Source organism: Natator depressus, chromosome 17, assembly GCF_965152275.1.
Source record: "Natator depressus isolate rNatDep1 chromosome 17, rNatDep2.hap1, whole genome shotgun sequence".
Lineage (NCBI taxonomy): Eukaryota > Metazoa > Chordata > Testudines > Cheloniidae > Natator > Natator depressus.
Genome location: NC_134250.1, coordinates 6,039,211 through 6,061,091, shown reverse-complemented (window position 1 = coordinate 6,061,091; position 21,881 = coordinate 6,039,211). Strand labels below are relative to the sequence as shown.

The window sequence follows — 21,881 nt, the reverse complement described above, 5'->3', positions numbered from 1 at the left end:
TTGCTGACCCGGAATGGCCCAGTTTGTGAGATGTCTGCATTGTGGAAGTGGTGTTCCAAAGGCCTGTTTCTGGAACCAATGCAAAAATTATGCGGTTTGAGGAGTGACTTGCAAGTTGTCACTCGTCTGCAATTCCTGTGTCTTCCCATTTCCCCCCACACCCAGGAGAAGCTTAACCTAAAGGTTTTCTGAGTCTTCCTCCTGTCACATGATGGCCTCTATAAGCCACTCCACTACCCTGGAGTTGAGTGATTTGCTATATCCACTCCCCCTTTCCTCCATGTGCAGCAATCAACCTTGTTGAGCGTCAAGCTTTTTCTTCTTAATGACTCCGGAAGTCCCTGCACTAGCTGTAGATCCCTTAAGGGCTGCTCCATTCAGGAACCGCTAACTCCACAATGCTTGAGCCTATGATTCCTCCCCTGCCCAGAGAAGAGGGAGCTGTAACATTGACCCATTGACCCGCCTTAAGCTGTCGCAGCATCAGAGGATGCTGACCGTGAGTTGCAGCAGTGTCAGGGTCTGGGTGTGATGTTTCTGGACAGCACCATCATTTTGATTTCATTTCAGGAGTGTTGCGAATCTGTGGTCATTTAATGTTTGTGGATAAGTCACATGAAGATTATCAAGTGCCTAGAGGGTTTTTTAAGGCTACTAAAAGACATTCCCCGTGTTTGTCTATTTCCATCGGTCCAGTCTCGCATCCCAATAAACTGCAGTTTTCAGTTTATTTGCACGGTAAAAATGCAATTGTAAATATCTGGCAGATTACAAGATTTTTCTGGTGCATATTTTAGTGAATCAGGCCTATGGCTAATAATAATGATTACATATTTCTAATATTCACCAGTGTAACGACTGCTTGGCTTTTCCTTCCTGAATAAATTGTTTCAAAATTCTCCCTGAGCTCTCTTTTTTTTATTTTGAAAATACCCAGTTTACTCACAATATTTAATGTAAATGTTTTCTCACCAGTGATTTAAAAATCATAATTCAGTGAGGACCAGAATATAACTCCAGAGTGGTCGGGGGAAACTATTGTTCATTTCAAAAATTAAAATAAATTCTGATGTAAATCATTATTATTTGCCAAACCTTGGATTCATCTTTTAATATCTAGACCGGTTAATTTTCATGCATATTTTTATGAGAAATATTTGCTAAGCTACAAAAATTAACACCCTCAAATTTGGAGCTAAATAATTGTACTTGAAGAAAGTGGTACATTTAATATGTATGGATCAGATTATAAAATATCCTCAAGATCATACAATAGCAATTAGAAACATCCTTGTTAATTTGATTATCCTGTTATAGTGCATACTGTTACAAGGCTGCAATTGTTGCATGGAATAACATATCAGTATATAATCGGTCTAAGTCATTTATTTAAATATTCCCGTAGCTGTGTACAAAAAAGGCTCCGATCCTGCAAAGATTTGCTCCCATGTGAAACTTTTACATGTGTGAATAGTTCCATTGTGCACAAAGTTACTCATATAAGTGTTTGCAGGGTCACAGCCGTAGGGTGTATATTTTATATACACATGAATGCTCCCTAGAAATTAAAAAGAGCTGCTTATCGGATATGATTTATCTATGCTTCCGGTTGTCCTTTCTTTCTGATTTGTTTTTGTGTTTTTTCATTTCAGCCTGGAAATGTCTGGTACCTACTGCTGGCAAAACTAGCTGAGGATCAGACGAGTAAAGAAATATGCCCCAGCTGCAATGCACAGTGAGGTATGGAAGCCCTTGTATGCTATAAATAAGCATGTTACAAAGTTATTAATAATTTGGCACTGTCCCTGATTGGAATCTCAAATTAAATCCTGTGTTATTCACGCTGAATAAATGAATAATCCTGCACCCCCACTCTGTTTTTGGCTCTCTGCTACCAACCAAAATCTGCAGCCTTTGTTCAATTCTTACCCATTCCAAACTCCCACTGGGCCAGAATCTCAGTGGTATAAATTGGTGAAGTTCCATTAAGGCCAATGAGGCTAATTTACACCACTGGAGGCTCTGGTCCGTTTATTTCAGTTGGGATTATAGACCCCACAATAAACCCTGATCCTCTTCTCACTTACAGGGGTGTAAATTGGAAGTCAATGGAGTTACACTCATGTAAAACTGGTGTGAGATGAGGGGAGACTGGAGAGTTTTGTCTGAGTAAAAATGGCAGGATTTTACCCAAATATTCCCGTTACTTTAGACAATGGACCAAATCCCGGTTTTTCTGATGACAAGGGTGACCCCAGGGTTGTGGTGGATTCTCCCTCACTGACAATTTTTCAATTAAGATTGGATGGTTTCTACAAGCTTTGCTCTAGTTCAAACCGGAATTATTTCGGTGGGGGGGGGGGGGAAAGAAGTGGATAAACAAACCTGTACTAAACTCTATATTTCCCCAAAGGATAAGTGGGTAAACTCTGTTTACCTGTGTGCACCTTCAGTGATTTCAGGGTAGATTTACCGCAGTGATTTCAGGGTAGTTCGCTGGCATGTGGTTTGGTTTGCAGAGGTCCGACTGAATGAGCAGTGGTCCCTTGTGGCTTTAGAGTCTGTGAACAATGGGAGTTTTGCCACTGAGTTTAGCCAGGGCAGGATTTGATCCAGCGTGGGCAGCTTTGGGGAGCAGCTATTGAGAGATACTGTCTCACTTTAGAAACCAGTGAGATCTTTAAGCAGGAATTTCTGTTGTACACAGTGCTTTGTAGTTCCATAATCTGGAGGGAATTTGTAGAGGATTGTAGGGGGAAAGACGCAAGCAAGGGGGGCTGTGTGTCACAGTTCTCAAGGCAAATTCCAAATGCCACATCTTGAAAAATATTAAAACCCTCACAGCAGGTAACTGGCAGACTTGATCCTATTTATTTTTCCATTCCCAAAGACTAAGTCCAAATGTAGCTATTAAAGAAAGGGAATACTACGCTTTTTATTAATCGCCAGTTTTTAGGGCCAAAGATGAATAAGATCAGGCAGAGTGATGAGTGATTTTGAATGTCTGTCCCTGGAAGAATGACTTACCCTCCACCTTCTCTGCTCCTTTAACTCCGTGATGATGAGCAATGAAAGATCCACGCTAGCTTTGTGTATCTAACACTTTATCTAACGAGCGATGACAGTCCGGGTGTTTCAGAATCTCAGAATAAATTGCTGGACCCTTCTAAAACCTACCGAGGTTCTGCTAACACTTCAGACATGATAGGGCGGGGGTGTGTGTGTTTTTGAAAACAATTAAATCCTAATGTGTTTCACAATCCCTTGCGCTGTTTTAACCCGCGATTCAAAAGCATAACGAAGAGTAACTTTCCCTTGACTGAATAATTTGACAAAGATCAGATCATGTACACGGTGTAGCGGCAGGATACGTTAGGTACTTGACTAGCTTTGTCATTTCAAAGAGCTAGTCTGTGTTTTTGGATCGATAGGCAGCAGCGAAATGGAGTTGTGCGTCTGGAATATAAAATGTCAACAAACCCCCATCATGTGAAATTAGGGATTTGTTCCATTTCCCATCCCTCGTAATTATTACAAAAATGTCCTGGAAACTCTTTTAAAGAGGCCCCCACCCTCTAGGAATACCGAGTTTTCTATCTATAACTTAAGTATCACTTAATCAAATGTATTTTGAAGCCTAAATAAAATTCCCACAGGGAAGATCATTAATACCCCGGCTATAACTGCAACCGTTTTTTTGTTTTTTGTTTTTTAAAGAACCGTCATCTCTTTTGGGTCACTTCTCTTTACCAAACGAAATAATTAGATGCCAGAGTTTAGTTACAATGGGAAAGTCCGCTTTCCTGCGGCTGAGAGCACGCAAAGGCACAAGTCAATTTCTTTCCAGATGCCGTATTGACCAGTCCAAAGATTTTCAGCCAAATCCTTGAACTCGGGTACGCTGCTGTGCGCCCCATCTCCTTAACTGGAGTCACTCCGGACTGGGTGTAGCGAAGATCAAAACGGGACGCTAAAATTAAGGATCACGTTCTGATCTTTTTTCCCCCCTTCCACCAGTCTTTACAAGAGAGAGTCTGGGGGTGGAGGGAGGGAAATCACTGACCAACATGGTATCGATAACTCTGAGCCCCATATCGGCAATGGTTCTTTGGCAGGCCTCTCAAAGAATTATTTTCAGCTAATTTTCCAAATCCTTCCCTCGAAATCTGAAGCAGAAAGTTCAAAGGGGTGAGGGCTGACAGTTTTTGTACGCACTCACTTTCTGTGTTTACATAGCATGCATGGTTTCACTTTTTAAAAATACTTTAAAAAAAAAAAGCCCTTAGGCTAGTATTTTAACTGCTTGAAGCCCCTCTGCTCCTGCCGGAGCCTAAAACAAAAGAGAAAGAAGGAATTCCAGTCCGATTAATCAATCTGAAGATATTTTGTAGCCATGTATTACTATAAAAATAAAATCAAAAATTTAAATATGCTGTTAAAAATAGAAGAGAAAAATACAATAAATCAACCAGCATGAAATTAGAGACGAATGTGTCTCCCTTCTTTTAAAAGATTTGATTTTATTAGGATCAGAGGGAGAGGCAGTTAGCGGATCTAGAGGGAGATGTCAGGGCATCTTTGCTCGGGGGGTCATTAGATTTTTCTAAATCAAGGGCGATTCGAAGGGTCGATGTGTTTCCACCCTCCGTGTCAGTTGCAGGCGGGAAGGTTTCCCCCAGGTTGTGAGACCCTCTCACACGTGCTCCAAGGAGCGCGCTCAGATTTATTGTAAAGCCAAGATTTATACCGTACAAAATCACTGTACAGCAGAGTTCAGAGTCATGACAATGCCTTCCTAATGCTAAATGATGTTAATTGCTCCAAGATGATTGTATATCTTCCTGCTGCCTTAGAGGTGCCCTTAGCGGACCATCAAAGAAATCCAGAAGGAATTCTATTGCATTGCAAAATGTACAAGCTTGGATTGCAGAGTTTAGTCTCTTCTGATGTCTCCCGGCTCCAGAAGAGGCTTACGGCACCTCGATTTTTGTTCCCTCGGGTGTGTAGGGGGAGCCCTGATTTGAATGTTGGTGTTGCCCTAATTTGTAACATTAGCAGCAGTCTTGCACTCGGTTTGCAGACTACAGGTGAAGATGCAATAGGAAAACGGGCTCTAACACCGAAAAGTAAAACGCCCCCTCGGTAAACCCCGGCTCGCTGCAGCCGTGGGAACCTGAGCGGGGCAGGAGCAGGTACCGTTCTTCTCCGGCCGAGGTCAGCTTTGCAAAGTGTTACTTAAATGCGCACAGGGAACGAGGCCAACGGGCAGGAAACAGCCCCGTTCGTATTCAAGTCATTCCCCGCCCCCCCCATGAGCAATGGGGCTAATTATTGAAAGGGGGGTGCGCGAAGGGAAGACAAAACCTTGCTTCTTACCGACCCCCCCCCCTTGGGTACATTGACTAGCGGTGAGGACGGGCCGCGAGCACCAGATCTGCTCTGAATTCTGCAAACTCTTTTGCCGTCAAATGTACGTTGACACACACATAAAAATCGCGTTAAGCGGACGGGGCTGGTTCCTTTGGGCTTTTCCTTCCCGCGGCCTGGAGCCGGAGTCCTTTGCTTTCCCTTTCCTAGAACCGGGTGCGGTGGGCCGGTTGGATGTTTGTTCCCTCCTTCCCTCCCCCCCAGTGTCTCCCGTTTGATTCGGATCCTTTCCAAAATACAGTTAATGACCTGTCCGGAGAGCAGAGAAAATATGAGCTGCCCCACTGGGGTCTCTCCAGCGCTGGCAACAACCACAACCAAAAGGGGCCCCAAATTCCGTGAAGCCTTTTATTTAAAAAAAAGAAAAGAAAAGCAATGGTCGAGTCACCTTGACGTTGAGTCCTGCGGCTCCAGCCCTCAGCCCTAGCCCCGTTCCGCCGGCGGGATCTCGCCCTGGCCCGGCCCGGCCCGCGGGAGAAGCTGGTAACCTCAGCCTTGGAGGGTGTGAAGTCTGGAAAGGGGACAAAAATGCGCAAGTGGAAGTTGGGGGAATTCTTCCTTCGTGGTGAAAGCAGAGCAGAGCCGCAGAGGTGCTGGTGGGTTTTGCCCTCCTTGATCCCAGAACTTTCCAGACACAATGCACGGGTCTGGGCCAGGTTTTTTCCCCGCCTCCCCCCCTCCCCCCCCAGCCCAATCGGCTTGAATAAGGTTTATAGAAACGGTTTGGGCCCATAAGGGACGTGCCGTGTCTCTCTCCGGCATTTAAATCGAATCCTGCCCGTTCCTACAGTGTAAGGAGGCAAAATGCTAAAACGCAGCAGCCAGCCGCTGTCTCACCCGCTGCGAGAAGCCAGGATACGTGTGCAGTGTGTATGTAAAAGCAATACACGTACACACACGTGTGTGCGCGCACACAGCAGCCCGGAGTAAAGAACCGGCCGCCAGTAAAAGCATGGAGCGTTAACAAAGCGAAGTCAGTTCTCCTTTCGGAGATCTCGGGCTTGGCCCCTTCGGAGAGGGGATTGTAACGGGGTCTGCGTTAGCCTGGTGTGAAGACCCCACTTTCAGCCACGGCATCAAGGCGCGCACAGATATAAAGTAGCTCGGGGGCGGGGGGGGGGGGAGTCCATCTCGGCCCATCCAAAATCCAACGTTATCAACCCAAGTCTGATCGCTGGCAAAAAAAAAAAAAAAAAAAAAATACCCGGGACAGCTCCCAAAAGCAAACATTAAACTCTAGACTGGCAGGGTTTTGCACACTATTCCTTTGTTCTTTAATCGCGAGGAGACCCCCAGCAACAAAGCACGCAGGTTCCCCCTCTCTTCTAGCTAGACTTTAGAACCGAATATTTCCAAAATACTCATCTAAAAATCAAAATCCTTTATTCAACTAATAAAAAACGGAGCAAAACGTTAATCGACACCCTTTGGGGGGGAGAGGGGGCACCTTAAACTGACATCTGCAGTCTTCCTTCTTCCCAAAATATCTGCAACTTGCCCGATTGAGAGATCTAAGTGGCGGGGAACGATTGTGTTGCCGTAAAGTTCGTGTGTAAATTACAGAAAGCAGCCCACGTGTTCGCACGGCTTCAGGGAGCTGGGTCTCTGTGGTTTTTGCTTTTTTTTTTTTTTTTTTTTAATTTTTGCGTCTCTGTGGTACCAGATAGGCCACAACCCCTTCGCTTGAGCTGCAGAAGGGTCACCTGTTCGCGCCCAGATTCCTAGGTCAGCCTGATCCTCTCCTGCATTTTGCCCCCTCTCTCGGACATTAACAGGTAATAAAGCAGAGAAGGTCTCTCTAGCTTCCATTCCGGTTGGTTTTCTGCATTTGTCTCCCGGGGATTCTTACCAGACATGGGAAAGCTTCTTCTTATGCCTGGTTTACCATCACACTGGCCTGCCCTGGCCTTTTTTTTTTTTTTTTTTTTTTTTTAGGAGTGGGAAAATGGTTCATTAAGAGGTTGACTCCTGTTCCCAATTCCTGCACCACGTGACGGTGGGAGTGAGTTTGGGTTTAAATTCACTTTCAAGAAAACCCTGATAAAAATCTTGCCCCATAAAGAATCAGTAGTTTTATGACACTGTCTTTTTAAAACCCTGAGTACTCAGGCATAGAGTCCATTTTGCAAATTAAGATTTTTTGTGGGGGGGGAAGGAAAAAAAGGGAGAACTTGGAGTCCAGATAGGAGAAGCAAAGGCGGCTGGTAAGAGAGTTCTTATTCTTTATTCTGCAGTAATTGACTTTATTGATGAACGAACAGGCACTGAGAAGACGAGGAGGGGTGTGTGTGTTTTTACCAAATAATTCAATAACTGCATGAAATCTGCTCTCTTTACTTTTCAGAGTAGCAGCCGTGTTAGGCTGTATCGGCAAAAAGAACAGGAGGACTTGTGGCACTTTAGAGACTAACCAATTTATTTGAGCATAAGCTTTCGTGAGCAACAGCTCGCTTCGCATGATAAATGCATCGGTTTTGTGGCGAATTTAATACGAATTTACGTCGTCGTTGTGTGACTTCTCTATGTCCCTACAACGCTAGAATTTGATCTCAGTTGTGTATAATAGGGTCTGTGGTAGGGTTGTGTGTACGTTATATACAGACAGACACAAGCAGCTATCTAGACCTATTTATATAAATATATTACCTTTGCCCATAGAATTATAATATACACATGGTTTTGTGTGTATATAGCCTGTAATTCGCGTATGTGGGGAAATATGCATGTGTCTATTGCACTTTATATATATTCCGTTAACCGATCAATTTATAAATGGGGGGAGGAGGGGTCGTTTTGTTTTACAAACTCAGAAGACGGATTCATTTTAATTAAACCGCAAACCTCAGCTATCTAAAAACCAAGCCAGGATCAAAGTGGCTATCTCTAACTATACAGCAGTTGATTCTCTTGAAGTCTCTCTTCTCCGTTGGATTTAATTTGTGATGGAAAATAAAGAGCAAACTGTACCAGGGTGTTTTTTGGGAAGGAAAGGAAAAAACAAGCCAGGTGAGGTGTTAGTTGTCAGAAAATAAAAACAAACAATTAAGAAGCCCTTTGCCAGAGAAAATTCATAGTGATTTTTTTTTAACCACCCAGCAGCACCGTGCAAGCCGGAGTCTGGGATTTGACGGTGCATGTGTCTTAATTCGAATACACAGCACGTCCCCGCTTAACCCGCAGCCTGGGCTCTCCGTCACAGACAAGGCGTTAGAAAACTCTTTAAACACAGTGGGTTTTATTATGATAATCCAACTGCCGTTCGGATAAAGCCCCAACGCCTATTTTTCTCTCCCCCCCCCTTCTAAAATTGTAACATACTCCGCTGATTGCATGAAAGGAGGGGGTGGTATATTTTTTTTCTTTCAAAACAAATAATCGCTCCTCTACCTGCCACTAAATCTGTATTTGCCCCTTTTCTTAATTCCCCATGTCCAGCCTCCCCACCACACACACGCTTGCAAGGCAAGGGTTTGGGGCTTGGAGTCCGGCATTTTTACCTTTTAAATAATCTGTTCTCTTTTATAAACTCTGCTGGGAAGGGAGAGGAAGGGTCGAAAGGCAGACGGATGGGGGGTGTAAATGGTCTCTATAAGGACCCTTGTTGAATTTCCCCTTCGCTTGAGAGACATGCGGGATTTTTTTGGCTCATTATCCGGCTCGTCTGATAAAACTAGAACAGGCTTTTTTGCACGAGAATGAATTAAACATGAATTTATTTTTCTCACCTAAGTGCTTCCCCTTCCTTTCTGGGATATCCGGGGCCCGATGCACCACTGTGGACCATGCCCTGTTAAAAGTAATCACTCAAATAAGCAGACTGAATTATTATAACACAGTCTGGCGAGATTGAGGGAGTGAAGGAAATACGAATTTGGATGAAAAATCAAGGATTGTCCAGATTACCGTGCTTTAAAATGTTTTAATCTCCCCTTTCACTCTATAGACGTCAGAAATTTGACTCAATGAGTTCAAATACGCAAATTCTCATGCTCTATAGCGAATGTGGGTGGGGGGCCTTACTGTGCCACCGATTTGTAGGTACAAACAGGGCTTCTGCTTCAATATTGCTCCTAAGGTCTGATCGCTTGAGGATAAATGAAGAGTTCAGGGCTCCGTGTTTTAATTTTTAGGCAGAGGGCAGCTCCCGGGAGCTGGGCTTGTCTGTACCTTGGGGTGGTAGGGGTTTGTAGCCGAGTTCTTGGGAGTACAATCTGAGCACTGAACTCGTTGGAAAGCCCAATCCAGGCTGCAAGAAATTCTGAGCTGGCTATTTAAATTATTTAAAACGAGACAGGGCTGGGGGGGGGGGGGGGGATGGGTTGTGAGGAAGGAACCTGGCGTGTAAATCTCGCTGCAACTATCTCCCCTCCCGGGTCGGGTTTAAAGGGAAAAGACCCTTTTGTCCCTGCAGCAGTTAGCGCTAAACTCCGCGGGGTCACCAGAGCTGTCAGTCGCATGCCTGGGTCCCCAGGGAGGGAATCCACCGTTCCTGGCACCCTGGGTCCTTTGAAGTTGCCAATATTGGCCCCGGGGCAGTATCCATCCTCGGAGGGCATTCTGCCGTCTTTCCCCCATATGTATTTATTGCAGGCTCGATGCTGGGCCGTTTAATGACGTTTGGCACGAACTGAATAGTTTCCTTTGTGTCCTGATATATGGCCTCTTGGCACTCAAGAACCCCGCCATTGTTCAGACTTGAATCGCAAACCATATTTCCAATTTTTTTTAATGTTGGCATTAACCCTCGTCCCCCCTCAATTTATAGATGGGGGGGGGGAATCAAAAATACCTCCGTGGGCCTGTTTGTCACTCTTGTTTCAAGGGTCGCCGCCGTTAAACGATTGTAAACTTGGAGTGCAGCCCACGAGGTCTGCTGTTGCTTCTCACAACCTGTCTAGGCCCATTTTGGATATTTAAATACTACGCATCAACCTGCAACCGTGTTTGTTAGTAGCAGAAAACCGCCATTTTATTGCAAAGGCGGAGGGGTGGGGGAGAGGAGATTAATTTTGTGAGCTTGCCAGCACGTGCAGTAAATCACAGGGTTCCCTTAACCACTGTAATTTTCAGATTGACCCTTTAATCCCAGATTGAATCGATTCCTAACCCTCTCAGTCGACCGTTATATTAAAATAAACCTAAACCCACACCGCTCGCTAACCACCCATATTTCACGTTTTTGCAAGGTGGGTTGGGCTCTCCTGCTCTTCACCAGAGCTGCGTCCCATTCCTGCGTGGGATTTTGAAAACCAGCGCTCAGTCAAGGGAACCCAGATCCCCCGCCAGCGAGCCCCAGTAACTAGGGGAACACAGACTGGGCTAAGGAGGAAGAAATCTCTGCACTAATGCTAGGGAGCCCATTGATCCAGCGAGCGGAGGCCGGCCTGACTTTGGTTTGGTTTTATTTTGAATTGTCTAGGAAATCAACCCAGTCCTCGAGAAACAGCTCGGAGACGGGGACGATCAGATTCAAAGGGTCGATTTTACTTTTTGCAGCCTGGCCTAGTGAAAAAGGGTACTTTAAAAAACAATTAAAATCCCCCCTCTAGCCTTGTGTGTTATCCATCCCCACCATGCGCCAACGACCCATCCCCAGCCTGCTAGGCGCCCCCCGGGTTTGGGCTCCATGTCAGCCTGGCCTCTGCCCGGGGGCTGGCTGGGTGTCTTTAGAAAGTTGCCCACTGAGGCAGGCTCGGCGCTGCCTGGTTTCCTGACGCTTCCGCTGGCTCCGCGTTGAAAGGCCATGAAGCCAGAGTCCCTTTGCAGGGGAGCGCTCCGCCCTGGACAATGCGAGGAAGTGAGGGATCGGTGGAGAGCTGCATGAATCCCCCCCTCCCCCCCAGGTCTGTACCTGGACAATGTGAGTGAAAAATCCACAGAGCTCAGGGTCAAGGCAATGGGGCCCTTTTGGGGTCAGACTGGAATGGGGGGGGAGGGGGAAATTCATAGAAAGAAAAGTGTAGCCTGATCTAGGAGTGATCTGCAGCAGAGAGCTGGAAATACACTTGGATTTAAACCCCAGGGCCATCTCCTGTGAGGGATGGAGGAGGGAGGGGTTGTTGGGGAGCAGGTCTGATTGTTTCAGGGGTTGCTGGACTTGTGACTGGAAAGGGGCGAGAGGCTCAGCTCGCCCCCATTTAAACTCGCCCTGTTCCTCCCGCCCCTGTGCATGCGGGCCGAAGGCCCGTCCGTCTGCTCAGCCGCCTGCAGCGTGTGCTGGTGGGCACCCCCACCCCGGGGGTTGCATCGCGGTCCGGGGGTTTCCCAGAGGCACTGACCTAAAACGGGACGCGCCCCCAGCCCCGAGAGCCGGGGAGCAGGCTGCGAGCCGGGGCGGCAGGGGCCCTGTCCCAGCTGGCTTCCGAGGGGCCCTGGGCAGGGCGGGGGAGGCGAGGAAGGGGCTGGGTGGGGGGCAGCGGTTTGGGATTTTCCCCCGCAGGAACTGGCTGGAGCTGATCTCTTCGGGGCTGATTGACAGCAGCAACGTCAGCACCGCAGGGGAAGGGGAAGCGGGGGGGAGAGGGAGGGAGGCGAAAGGCCCCAAACTGGGTCTTGATGGAACATTTTTTTTCGAGAAGATCAAGGGCAAGTGAATCCGCGGAATGGGGACTGTCCCGCCGGCCCCGGCCAGCGAGCCCGAGCGCCCCTGAGCCGCCGAAGCGGAGCGGAGCCCGAACCGAGCCCCGGGGGCGCGGGGGGGCTGCAGGATGCGCACCCCCTTTGGATGCTTTTAAGGCAGCAGCAGCCAAATTCAGGCGAAGTGTGAAGATTTCCCCCCGTCCCGCCCCCAGCCGCAGCCTGAGCCTCAACCTCCTGCCCCGCGGCGATCAGTGTAAGTGCCCCGGACTCTCCCTGCAGAGATCCCAGCTGGGCCGGGGCCAGGGAGCAGCGGGACACGCGGGAGGTGTTCAAATCCCCCGCCCCCAGCAGCTGCTCCAGGCCCTTCCGCGCCGCAGGAGAGAGGCGGTTTGCCTAAGCCCTGGGGCGGGGGTGGTAGAAAGGGCCTTAGGCGCAGGTTGCTTGTAAGCCGCCCTAGGGCACCCCAGCCAGGGGACCCTGCTCAAACCACGAACGGATCCGCACTGCGCGACACCACCTTGGCCAGCCCGGGGGGAAGGGGGGGCGTCTTTAGTCTTGTCCTCTTGGGTCTCCTTTAAACACCGAGCTCCCCTTTGCACCCCTTCGTGTCCGGCCGGATACGCCCCCCGTCCACCGTGGGGCTCCCCTGAGCTGCGAGGCGAGGGCCCCTTGCAGCCAGGGCTGGGAGGCCGGTTTCTGCGCCGCTTTCCCCGCTGCGCACTGGCCTGAGCGTCTGGGGCCCTTTTACCGATAGATCTTGGCCCTGGCTCCAGAGGAGCAGAGCTCGCTGGACCCTTCCCAGGCGGCCCCGGGTTGATTTTTCTCTGCGGAAGGGAACAAAAGTGGCTGGACAGGTTAATTGGGGCTGGGGGGGGGCTGTTTGGCCGGCGTGATAAAAGAGCGAGCGAGCGAGCAGGGTTTCTCTAGAGCCGCCTGGGGCCATGGGGTCTCCGTTGCTGCGGGGTTTGGAGCTAGAATTGCCCCCCCCCAGCCCCAGCCCCAGCCCCTCTCTAGCTGTACGTCTCCATCGATAGCTGGCAAGAGCAAAGTCCCCAGCGGCGATCCAGCCCCGAGGATTGCTGTCGGCGCAGATGCTGGTCCTCAGGGAGGGCTGAGGGCTGATGTGTCTTGGACCTGCCGTGAGGCGTGTGCGCTTTTCTAATGCGTAGTAATCGGGTGATTATTTACCTCTAATCATCTCCGCACAGAAAAAATAATTACACCGAGAACGAGAGTTGCGGTGGGGAATACAGTCCCGGCACCAGCAGGCGTCTGATGACCGCCGACTTCCCCCCGAGGCTTGCAACGCGCCCCTAACTCAACCCTACAGCTGCTCGTGAAGAGGCATTTTCATAGCGGTGGGGGCTTTTGCCTGGCCCCCTGGCCAGGGGACGGGGCTCGCTGGCACGGGTACAAAGCGCTGTATTTGCGTGTGTGCACGCAGGATCCGCAATCTGGCGCAGTCGTTGGGCCAGCGTAGTGTAAACTCAGTCAGTGCGGGGGGTGGGGTGCCCGAAGCAGGTACAAGTCCCCTGCGGCAAGACAAGCGGGGCAGGCATGTGGCTGGCGGGACGCACAAGTAGGGTTTGTTGCCAGCCTGCGCTCCTGCTGCGTTGAGAGCTTTAAAGTATCCCCAGGTGATTTGCTGGAGGGAGATAGAGGGACTGGTACTTTTGCCTACCGGGCGGGGGAGGGGGGGTCAGACTGGAATTTGGGAGACTGCCCCAGCCCTATTGGAATAGAAAAACGAGCCTGTGTTATTTTAATACAAGCGTAGCACAACTCAAAGGAGACAAATCCCAGCATATAGAATTCATAGCTGCGTAGAAGCTGGTTCTGGGGTGAGAAAATGTCCTTTCCCCCTCCCAATATACGTCCTTGGGGATCTTCTTATTGACAGACGCGCAAGAAGTAACTTGGTAGCCAGGACTGTCTGGTATGCGCGTTTGGGTCTGTAGTGAGCATTGATTTAACTTGGCCTGGGTGCTCTCTCCCCTGCCCCGCAATTGTCTCGACTCAACTCTTCTCCTTTAGCGGAATCCCCAGTTTCACGGAGCGCTTCTTCCATTCGTGTCTTGCTCTCCAAAAAGCTATAAACCTGTTGTCGACAAAGCGCTAATTTTCGCAGTTAAAAATCGCAGGATTTCTTGCCTACGAAAATAGCCGCAGTTTCGCTGTAATTCGTACAAGTTCCACATTTACAATGCTTCGGCGCACGAGGAATACAATCCCCACCCCACTCCTTTCCATCCCTAGGTTTTGTGTATAGGGGAGATATATTTACTTATGAAGCTATGGGTACATTAATTCCTCCCCCCCCCCCCGGATATTTGAAGGGAGTTCATAACCCCCAATTCGCTGGATTCTCTGTAATTTGGAGAGTAGCACAAATGCCTGCTAGGATCCCTCCTGCTTCTGTGTCCCTGGGTTGAGAATTTCTACTTTTTGATACAAGTTTGTGTCTCAGCAGCACTTGAAATCAATGGGACGGTGTTAAACGTTTGCAGATTGGTGAGGCATAAAACAGAGCAGATGAGGACTAGCTTGATGCTGTTACTGGCAATAATAAAGGAATGGATCAGATTGATTTCCCACCGGGCAAAACCGAGACCCAAGACAGCAATGGGAAATAAAGCGTTCAGCTGGGGGAAAGTTTCAATGATCAGTGCAAGGACTAGATTGGCTTATGGAACGGGTTTGCTTTGGTTGCTTTCTAAAGTCGAGACCAAACTATGTTTAAAATACGAGCTCGCATCTTACGTATTTAATTACAGACATTAGGGTTAAAGAACTGGCGTGTTCCAAGTGTTGCCTGATCTATAAATGGTGTATTGGCTATTTTAATTAATAATATAGTAATATTAACCTGTACTTATAGGCTACACAGGATAAATTTTAAATATACCCTTTGGCTGGATCGACGGAAATATTACCCACAAAAACTTCTGACGATCTGAAACGCGATTCCGAGCGGTGTTTTATGCCTGCTGGATCTGCATGGACCCCTGCTCTCCGTTCAATTGTAACTGCAAATCCTAACAGGATAAAACTCTACTGTTCAAAACACTCACTCACCAGGCCGCTGGAGTTATTGGGGTTTGAGAGTCCTACAACCGCTCGAAAGAGGCAAACAGCAGAAATCTTTAAAGCTTTCTACTGTGAGTAAATTCTCATCCCCTAGTAAAACATCTCATCCCAAAGAGCTAATGTTACTCCCCCGCAGGATTCATTTCCAAATCAGGTACCGGCTCAGGCAACCATCGGTGCTTATGTCCCTGCGGCACGGTATGGACAAGACCGAGGTGTAAACACGCTCGTTGCTCGCTGTGCTTAGCGCAGTACTGTAAATGAAAAGGACATTTGCACAGTGAAACTCCGGCTTGATGCGCCGCAGCCTCGGTGGAGCTGTCAGGTCTTATCTTTATTGGCTTTTCCCAGCCTCTGTCCGAGTTGAAAAGAGGTCTCCTTTTATCTTAGCGAGCTTGCACTGAGAATGTTTACACAGGGCAACTTTTTGTTTTAGCATTATTACCAAGGTTAAAAACCTGACTTGAGCCCGGAGATAAGTGGATAATATTGCACTGGAGTCGGCTCTCAGGACGGGACCCGGTGCAGCAGCTGCCCGGATCACGGAGCAAAATAAAACCAAGCAGCAAACCCTCTTAGAGGTGTTTTCCAAACCAACTGAAAATGAAGGCGAATTCCCCGGCAGATATCGCGAATAATTTCCCTGTAACAGATCCCTGCATCCATCCAATAAGAATGAAGTGTAAAGCTTGAAAAATGTTTTTTGGAAGGTATATAAAACTCGAAGAGAACTGAAAGACAAGAACGCAATACGTTCACTCTAGCTAAGTGAAAGCGTTTGTCAAGCTCTAATTGACTTGTTAAGAGAGAGAGAAAATATCAAGGCTCAAGTCCTGATCCCATGTACTCAACTGGGACCAAGATTTAGCCTCAATACTTTCCTACAAAGTAAATGCAACTGACCAGTGACTTCTTTATTTGGTGGAGAAAAGCGAATGCAATTGGTTGGGGTGGTGGGTTTTTTGTTGAAAGGACACGTGAGAACTAACTAAGTTCTTGATATGTAAAGCTTTTGATCAGCAGCTAAAACATCGCTATTTGTACCGATCGGACGGGGACCGGGGAAACGTTTGCTTTTGGGATCCCTCAGTTTAATAGCAAGCTGTTGCCCTGCTTAAAGTTAGAAATAAAAAGCGAAGGGAAAACGAGCGTTGTCCCTAGTAAACAACAACCGAGTGGCCCAGCGGAGCCGAACAAACAGACGGGAGCGCAGCTGCCATTGTAGGCCCTGGGCCGATCGTGCCGTCTTTACTCGGGCAAAACTCCGCCATATTTCAAAGGTGGGCGAGGGGCGGACTATAGACCCCCTCGCTTTGCAACCGCTCAGCTGATTTTTGAATCCCAAGGACGGTTCGTTCATGGCGAAGTGGAAGAGTCCGTCCGAGCGCTGCTGTTTTGTCACCCACCCATGCGTAGACATATAATTCCTTCCAGATTTCTGCTGAGTTATGCTGTGTTACCAGACTGGGAAACCCCAGGCCCTGATCCCTTATAATCCAGATCCGGAAACGAATTAACAGAATGGGGCTCAGACCCAGGGACCCGTTCCAGTGGCAATGGAAATCACAGGGGAGTTCAGCGTTGCGGGTTGGGGGGTTGTTTCTTCAAGTCGTACCTGGGCTAAAGGGAACAGTGACGTTTTCCCGGGGTGGGAAACCAAAGGGCAGGTTTAGAAAATGCCCCCTCCGCAGTCACCGAGCAGAACCACGGCTGAGCCCGCGGTAGAAACCAGCGACCGGCCGCTCTGGGCTCCCGCGGCTCCATGGGGCTGTTTGTGGGCCTGGGCCGGCTGCGGATACTCGTGATTTCCCAGCTGCAAATTAGCGCTGCCCTTGACTCGGCCCCCGGGTTCTCAGGCGATTTCAATTTGGCACCTGGGCGCACCAGGGCCTAGCGTTTCGGGCGAGGAAGGGGGCTGGGGGGCGCAGGCGGGAGACGTGCTAGGCAGGGCCGCTCAGGTTAAGCCGAAGCAAAGCCGCGCGTTCAGACAGCGGGGTTGGGGCCGGGGCCGGGGCCGATCGCTGGGCTGGAGGAACCGAGCGCTCCAGCCGGGACAGGCTGCAGGGCCGGTAGGAAATCCGCTGCAGTCGCGCTTTGGGCTAGGGCATGTCGGGGGCAGGCCCGATTCCGTGCTCGGGCAACCACCCGCCAGTTTAAATCAACGGGAGCTTGGTCCCGATACACGCTGGTGGGACCGGTCTGTGTGTCCACGTGCTTGAAGGGCCGGATCCTGCAGGCAGAGTGGACGGAAACACAGTCTTTGAGCAATGTAGGCATCGGTCATGCGGGCTGGTCCGCTGAAACCCAGCGCTGCCCGCCCCGTCTGTTTACACTGAGCCCGTTCGCTTTTCTCCCACGCAAGCCGGCTTGGCACTAACCATGTGTGTCCCTGTCGAAAAGGAAATGCTCCAGGAGAAAGGCCTGTCTGAAACGGAAGAAGGGTTTCCAGCAGCCCAGACAGCTGGTCATGCAGAATCCGCAGCGGACTCCCCGGTTCTTGGCGTGGCAGGAGTCAGCAGCACGCCGCTGAGCAGCCCGCAGGGCCAGGATCCGGAGCAGGTACGCACCCCCGTTTACACAACAGCCGGTATCTTCCTGTCTGTCCGCGCTGTGAATTGCATCCCGCCCCTGCTTGCCGGGCTTCCTTCCCGCTCCCTTAACATCTCCAGATAGCACCAGCATCCCGAGTAGCCCGTCATCCCCAAGGCAATAAATTCCCTGCTCCCCCGTTATCTCCTTGCACCCAGGGATTGAGGGTTTTTATGAAATTCTTTGCTTTAAACTTCTAGGGCTGTTACCCGAGTACTCTACACGCGCTTTATGTGAAAGAAGCCATAACAGACAGAATTTACTGTCTCTGCCACAGATGGCAGGGTTGAAAAATGGAAACATTTTTCTCCATTTTTAAAAAAAATTATTATTATTTTCTCCCCTTTTAACTTGCAAGCTCTCCCCGCCTGCTCTGGTTTTCTTTGGAGGGACGTGTTTAAAGACGGCCACTCTGAAGAGTCTGTCTTTGCACAATCTACCCAAGCCTGCAGTTGCTATTTGCAATGAAAATTCAAGGTCAAGAGCGAATCAGAACCACCCCGGTTATCCAGAGTTCTCAGCAACAGGGTTTCCTTTGGAAGGGCTTTAATTTTTGTCTAGCGTTAGCTCCTACCTTTTTGACCCATGCCCCTTATCCATCTGCATTGCTACAGAAACATAATTACGACCACGCTGATTTCAAATGCCAGATTATTGAGTGCCCGGGTACCTTTTTGTAACGCCACTCCAAAACCGTTATGCGGCTTGAGATTTTTGTACAATAATTAAATACAATTAAGCTCCTCCTGCCAAAAAGGCCTGACTGTAAATTAGATGGCATTCAATCATGCCTTCTGATTGACTCGGGGTATTTAGTGTGCTTTTTATAAAGTGTTGACAACTTTCCCATATCAGAATTATAAACTGTCAAGGGGGCGAGGAGGAAGCAGAAATGTAAAACGATGTCGTTTTAGCTACATGTTTAAGCTATTTTAAAAAAAAAACAACCCACCCCTTTGCTATATAATCATAAATGCATCAAGTAATAGTAATTATGCCTCGGGGCTTTTTAGCTCAATTTACCTCTGGTTTTCCTTCCAATCTCTGATCTCCAGCCAGGTGTTCGAAAGGGAAAATAGGCCCGTGAAAAGAAAGGGAATGTTGGCAATTAGTGATAGGTTCGAGAATACTCTCATTTGTAACAGGAAAAATCTGAACCTCTCAAGATGCTCGGCGTCTCCTTCGCAACACGAGCCAAGCACAGACGTGGGTTTGCTAAGAGCTGAAAAAGTGAGTGTGTGTCAGATGTACCGTTGATTCCATCCTAGGTTTCTCGCCTTTAGGTTTCACCCACCAAGGATGAAGCTTAGCGGGGTTAGCAAATAAGCATGGGATTCCAAGGAAGAATGTGAACATCTAGGGCTTGATCCTGCGCCCGTCCAAATCAAGGGGTGAAAGCTCCCACTGACTTAAATGAGGCAGGAGGAGGCACCTAATGTTGAGTTCCTGCTACTTCAACCGGCTATCAAAAGATTTCCATTCACTCTCTTAAACAGGGACCAAACACCCAGCCCGATCTTGTATCTAGTCCACATATGTACCTATACACACTTTCCAAACTTCCTAAATAGGCAGCTGAATAAACACGAGACAGGAGTTTTCTGCTGAGAAATTATGTCCACTAAAAGTGCGTGTGTCTATATAATATAATAAAAATAAGGGTTTTCATCTACTGCCCCACCTGACATCAGTGGGGGTTTTGCTATTGATTGCATTAGGAGCAGGCTGGGTCCCCCTATTTGTAACCGAACAGGACAAAACGTTTTCCAGTCCAGGAGGTTTTACTGTCAATTTTTCTTGCTGTTTACAAGGCTTTGACTAACCTGAATAGCACATACCCTACCTTAATTTTTTCTTGCATTCTGGGCCTGATCCTGCTTCCACTGAAGTCAATGGCAAAACAAAATAAAGTTATAATATTTGGTTTGCAGCTGGTTTGAAGTGCACGGTTTTTACTATATTGGGCTAATTTTCTGAGTCAGTGTTTAGGAGAAAAACATTTAACTTTTAAAAAATTGAAATAAAAATTAATATAAATATGATACTGGAAATATGTTTCAGCAACACAATTATTCTGTTCTTACATTATATATTATTCTTTTTCCGGTGGATGCGTTTATCTTTAGTTGTATTAGAACCTCCTTTTACAGTTCGTTACTTGGATAATTCATATTTGTAAAACACTTTTTTATCGGTCATTCTGTAATCTCTACTTTCAAGGAAATACTGAATGAGGCCATGTAGGAGTAATGTAAAAATAACCTAACCCCTGATAAAACTGGATTATCCAGAGTGTTTTTACATGGGACTGATCATATGAGAGTTTGTCTACATGGGGAGTTATTCCAGAATAGCTAATTCCTGATTGTATTCGGGAAGAAGAGTGTCTACAGGTGGAGTTAGTCCCTTATTCCAAATTCTCAGTCCACTTTGGAAATGGATTCTGCACATGGAGTTAATCTGGAATAATTCATCTGCTTTCTGTTCACACTTTCCTGTATTATGGATTAATTTTCATGTATAGAGAAGCCCTGAATATTGTTAATTGTGTAAGTATTTGCAGGATCAGGCCGAGGCCCATAGCATGCAATGAGAAAGCCAAGGACATTGCAGGAGGATAATATATTATGTATACCCATCATATCATTTATTATTGATCTTGTTATAAAAATCGTGATCTATTAAATAACTTGCTACTAGGCTAGTGGGGCGGTGGCGTAAAGGACAATCCATGTAACTGTTTCTACTAATTTTTAAAACTGTCTATTCTGAATAACGTGGGGGGAGGGGAGGAGGAATTGATTCCTTTTGACCTGAAAGTTATGCGTTCTGCTCATCTAAAAGTGAGTTGCCACCCTGGCAATTGCTGGCTTTTTATCAGCTAATTTAAAATATGCACTTAACAGATTAACATTTTCTGACAGAATTCTACCCTTTGCTGCTGCTTCCACACACACACACTCCCCCCCCCCAACCACCACGTTGCCAGAACATCCTAAAGCAAAGTATGGTTCTGCATTTCATTTTATTTTTTGAGGACAAGTATCTTTCTCACCTTGAACCGAGCGGACCGATAAAAGGTTGGATTTTTTGTTTTGTTTTGACCTGTCCCTCATCTGAAAAGGTTGAGCTTTACCTACTGATACACAGTTCTATTTGATAATATTGACAACTCTTAGACCCGCTACTCAGAAGTCTTTGGTTTTTGGTTTTTTTAATCTACTTAGCTGCAGTATCCTCGCTGGATGTGAAGCATTCTGCAATTAAAATGGATTCAGTTTGTTCCTCTCACTTTTTGGCAATAGGCAGTGGAATCTTTAGGGCCTACTCCTGCGCCTGGCTTTGCCTTTCCTTTCCAAAGATCATCAGCTCGCAGCTTTGCTCTGAGGGGAGGAATCCTAGATTGAGAATACTTTTGATGATGGTGGTTTTGTTTTTGTTGTTTTGATTCTTTTTAGACAATAGAAAACATCAAAGTCTATCTCCACGAGAAGGAACTATGGAAGAAGTTTCATGAAGCTGGCACCGAAATGATAATAACCAAAGCAGGCAGGTTGGTGAAAATGCATTTCACACCCTTAAAGTCTCTATTCTGTATTGAATGTCACAATTTGCCCACAGCAGAATCTTTCTAAGGGGGGAGACCCACTGCAAATGATTGAATTTTAAGAAAGTAGGCCTTGATTTAAGACTTCTATAGGATTACTCACATACTCAAAGTTATGCACCCGTGTTGGTACTTTGCTGAATATGGTCAGAAGTGAGCACGCAATTTAAGAAAAGCAAGTATATTGTCTTAGACTATATACTCTGGTCCTCTGATTAGTCTAGATTAATTTTAATTCTCTATGCTAATATTTCCTTTGATTATTCGTGTTTAAGACCTTCAGGACCATAGTGATGCCAGTTCTAGACGTGACAGTAATTCTTTCATGAGCAAGAGATTACCTACTCTGTATAGAATAGTAGTAATGCTCTGTGGTACACTTGTGGAAGTAATAAAGCCTTCGCAAACTGAGACCTTGTTATAAACCACTGGTATCAAACCTTTGTTGAGTGGAGGGTTGAAGCTGCCATTTTGTGTGTATGGGCAGAGCTGTCCCTTGGGTAGGGCGAATTGGGGCCACTGCTCCTGGCCCTGTAGGCCAAAGCGATTGGCAAGCACGGTCAGTCCTGGAAGAGACAAATCTATCACTTCC

At 47.4% G+C, this 21,881-nt stretch overlaps 1 protein-coding gene across 1 annotated transcript in view; it reads left to right on the top strand.

Annotated features, from left to right (window-relative positions):
- Window positions 1-17,496: 17,496 nt before the first annotated feature.
- TBX4 (T-box transcription factor 4) overlaps window positions 17,497-21,881 on the top strand; it is a 51,518-nt gene continuing 47,133 nt past the window's right edge. The window contains exons 1-2 of the mRNA XM_074974470.1: window positions 17,497-17,652; window positions 21,141-21,235. Coding sequence (XP_074830571.1) covers window positions 17,497-17,652; window positions 21,141-21,235 — 251 coding nt within the window. The remainder of the gene's footprint in view (window positions 17,653-21,140; window positions 21,236-21,881) is intronic.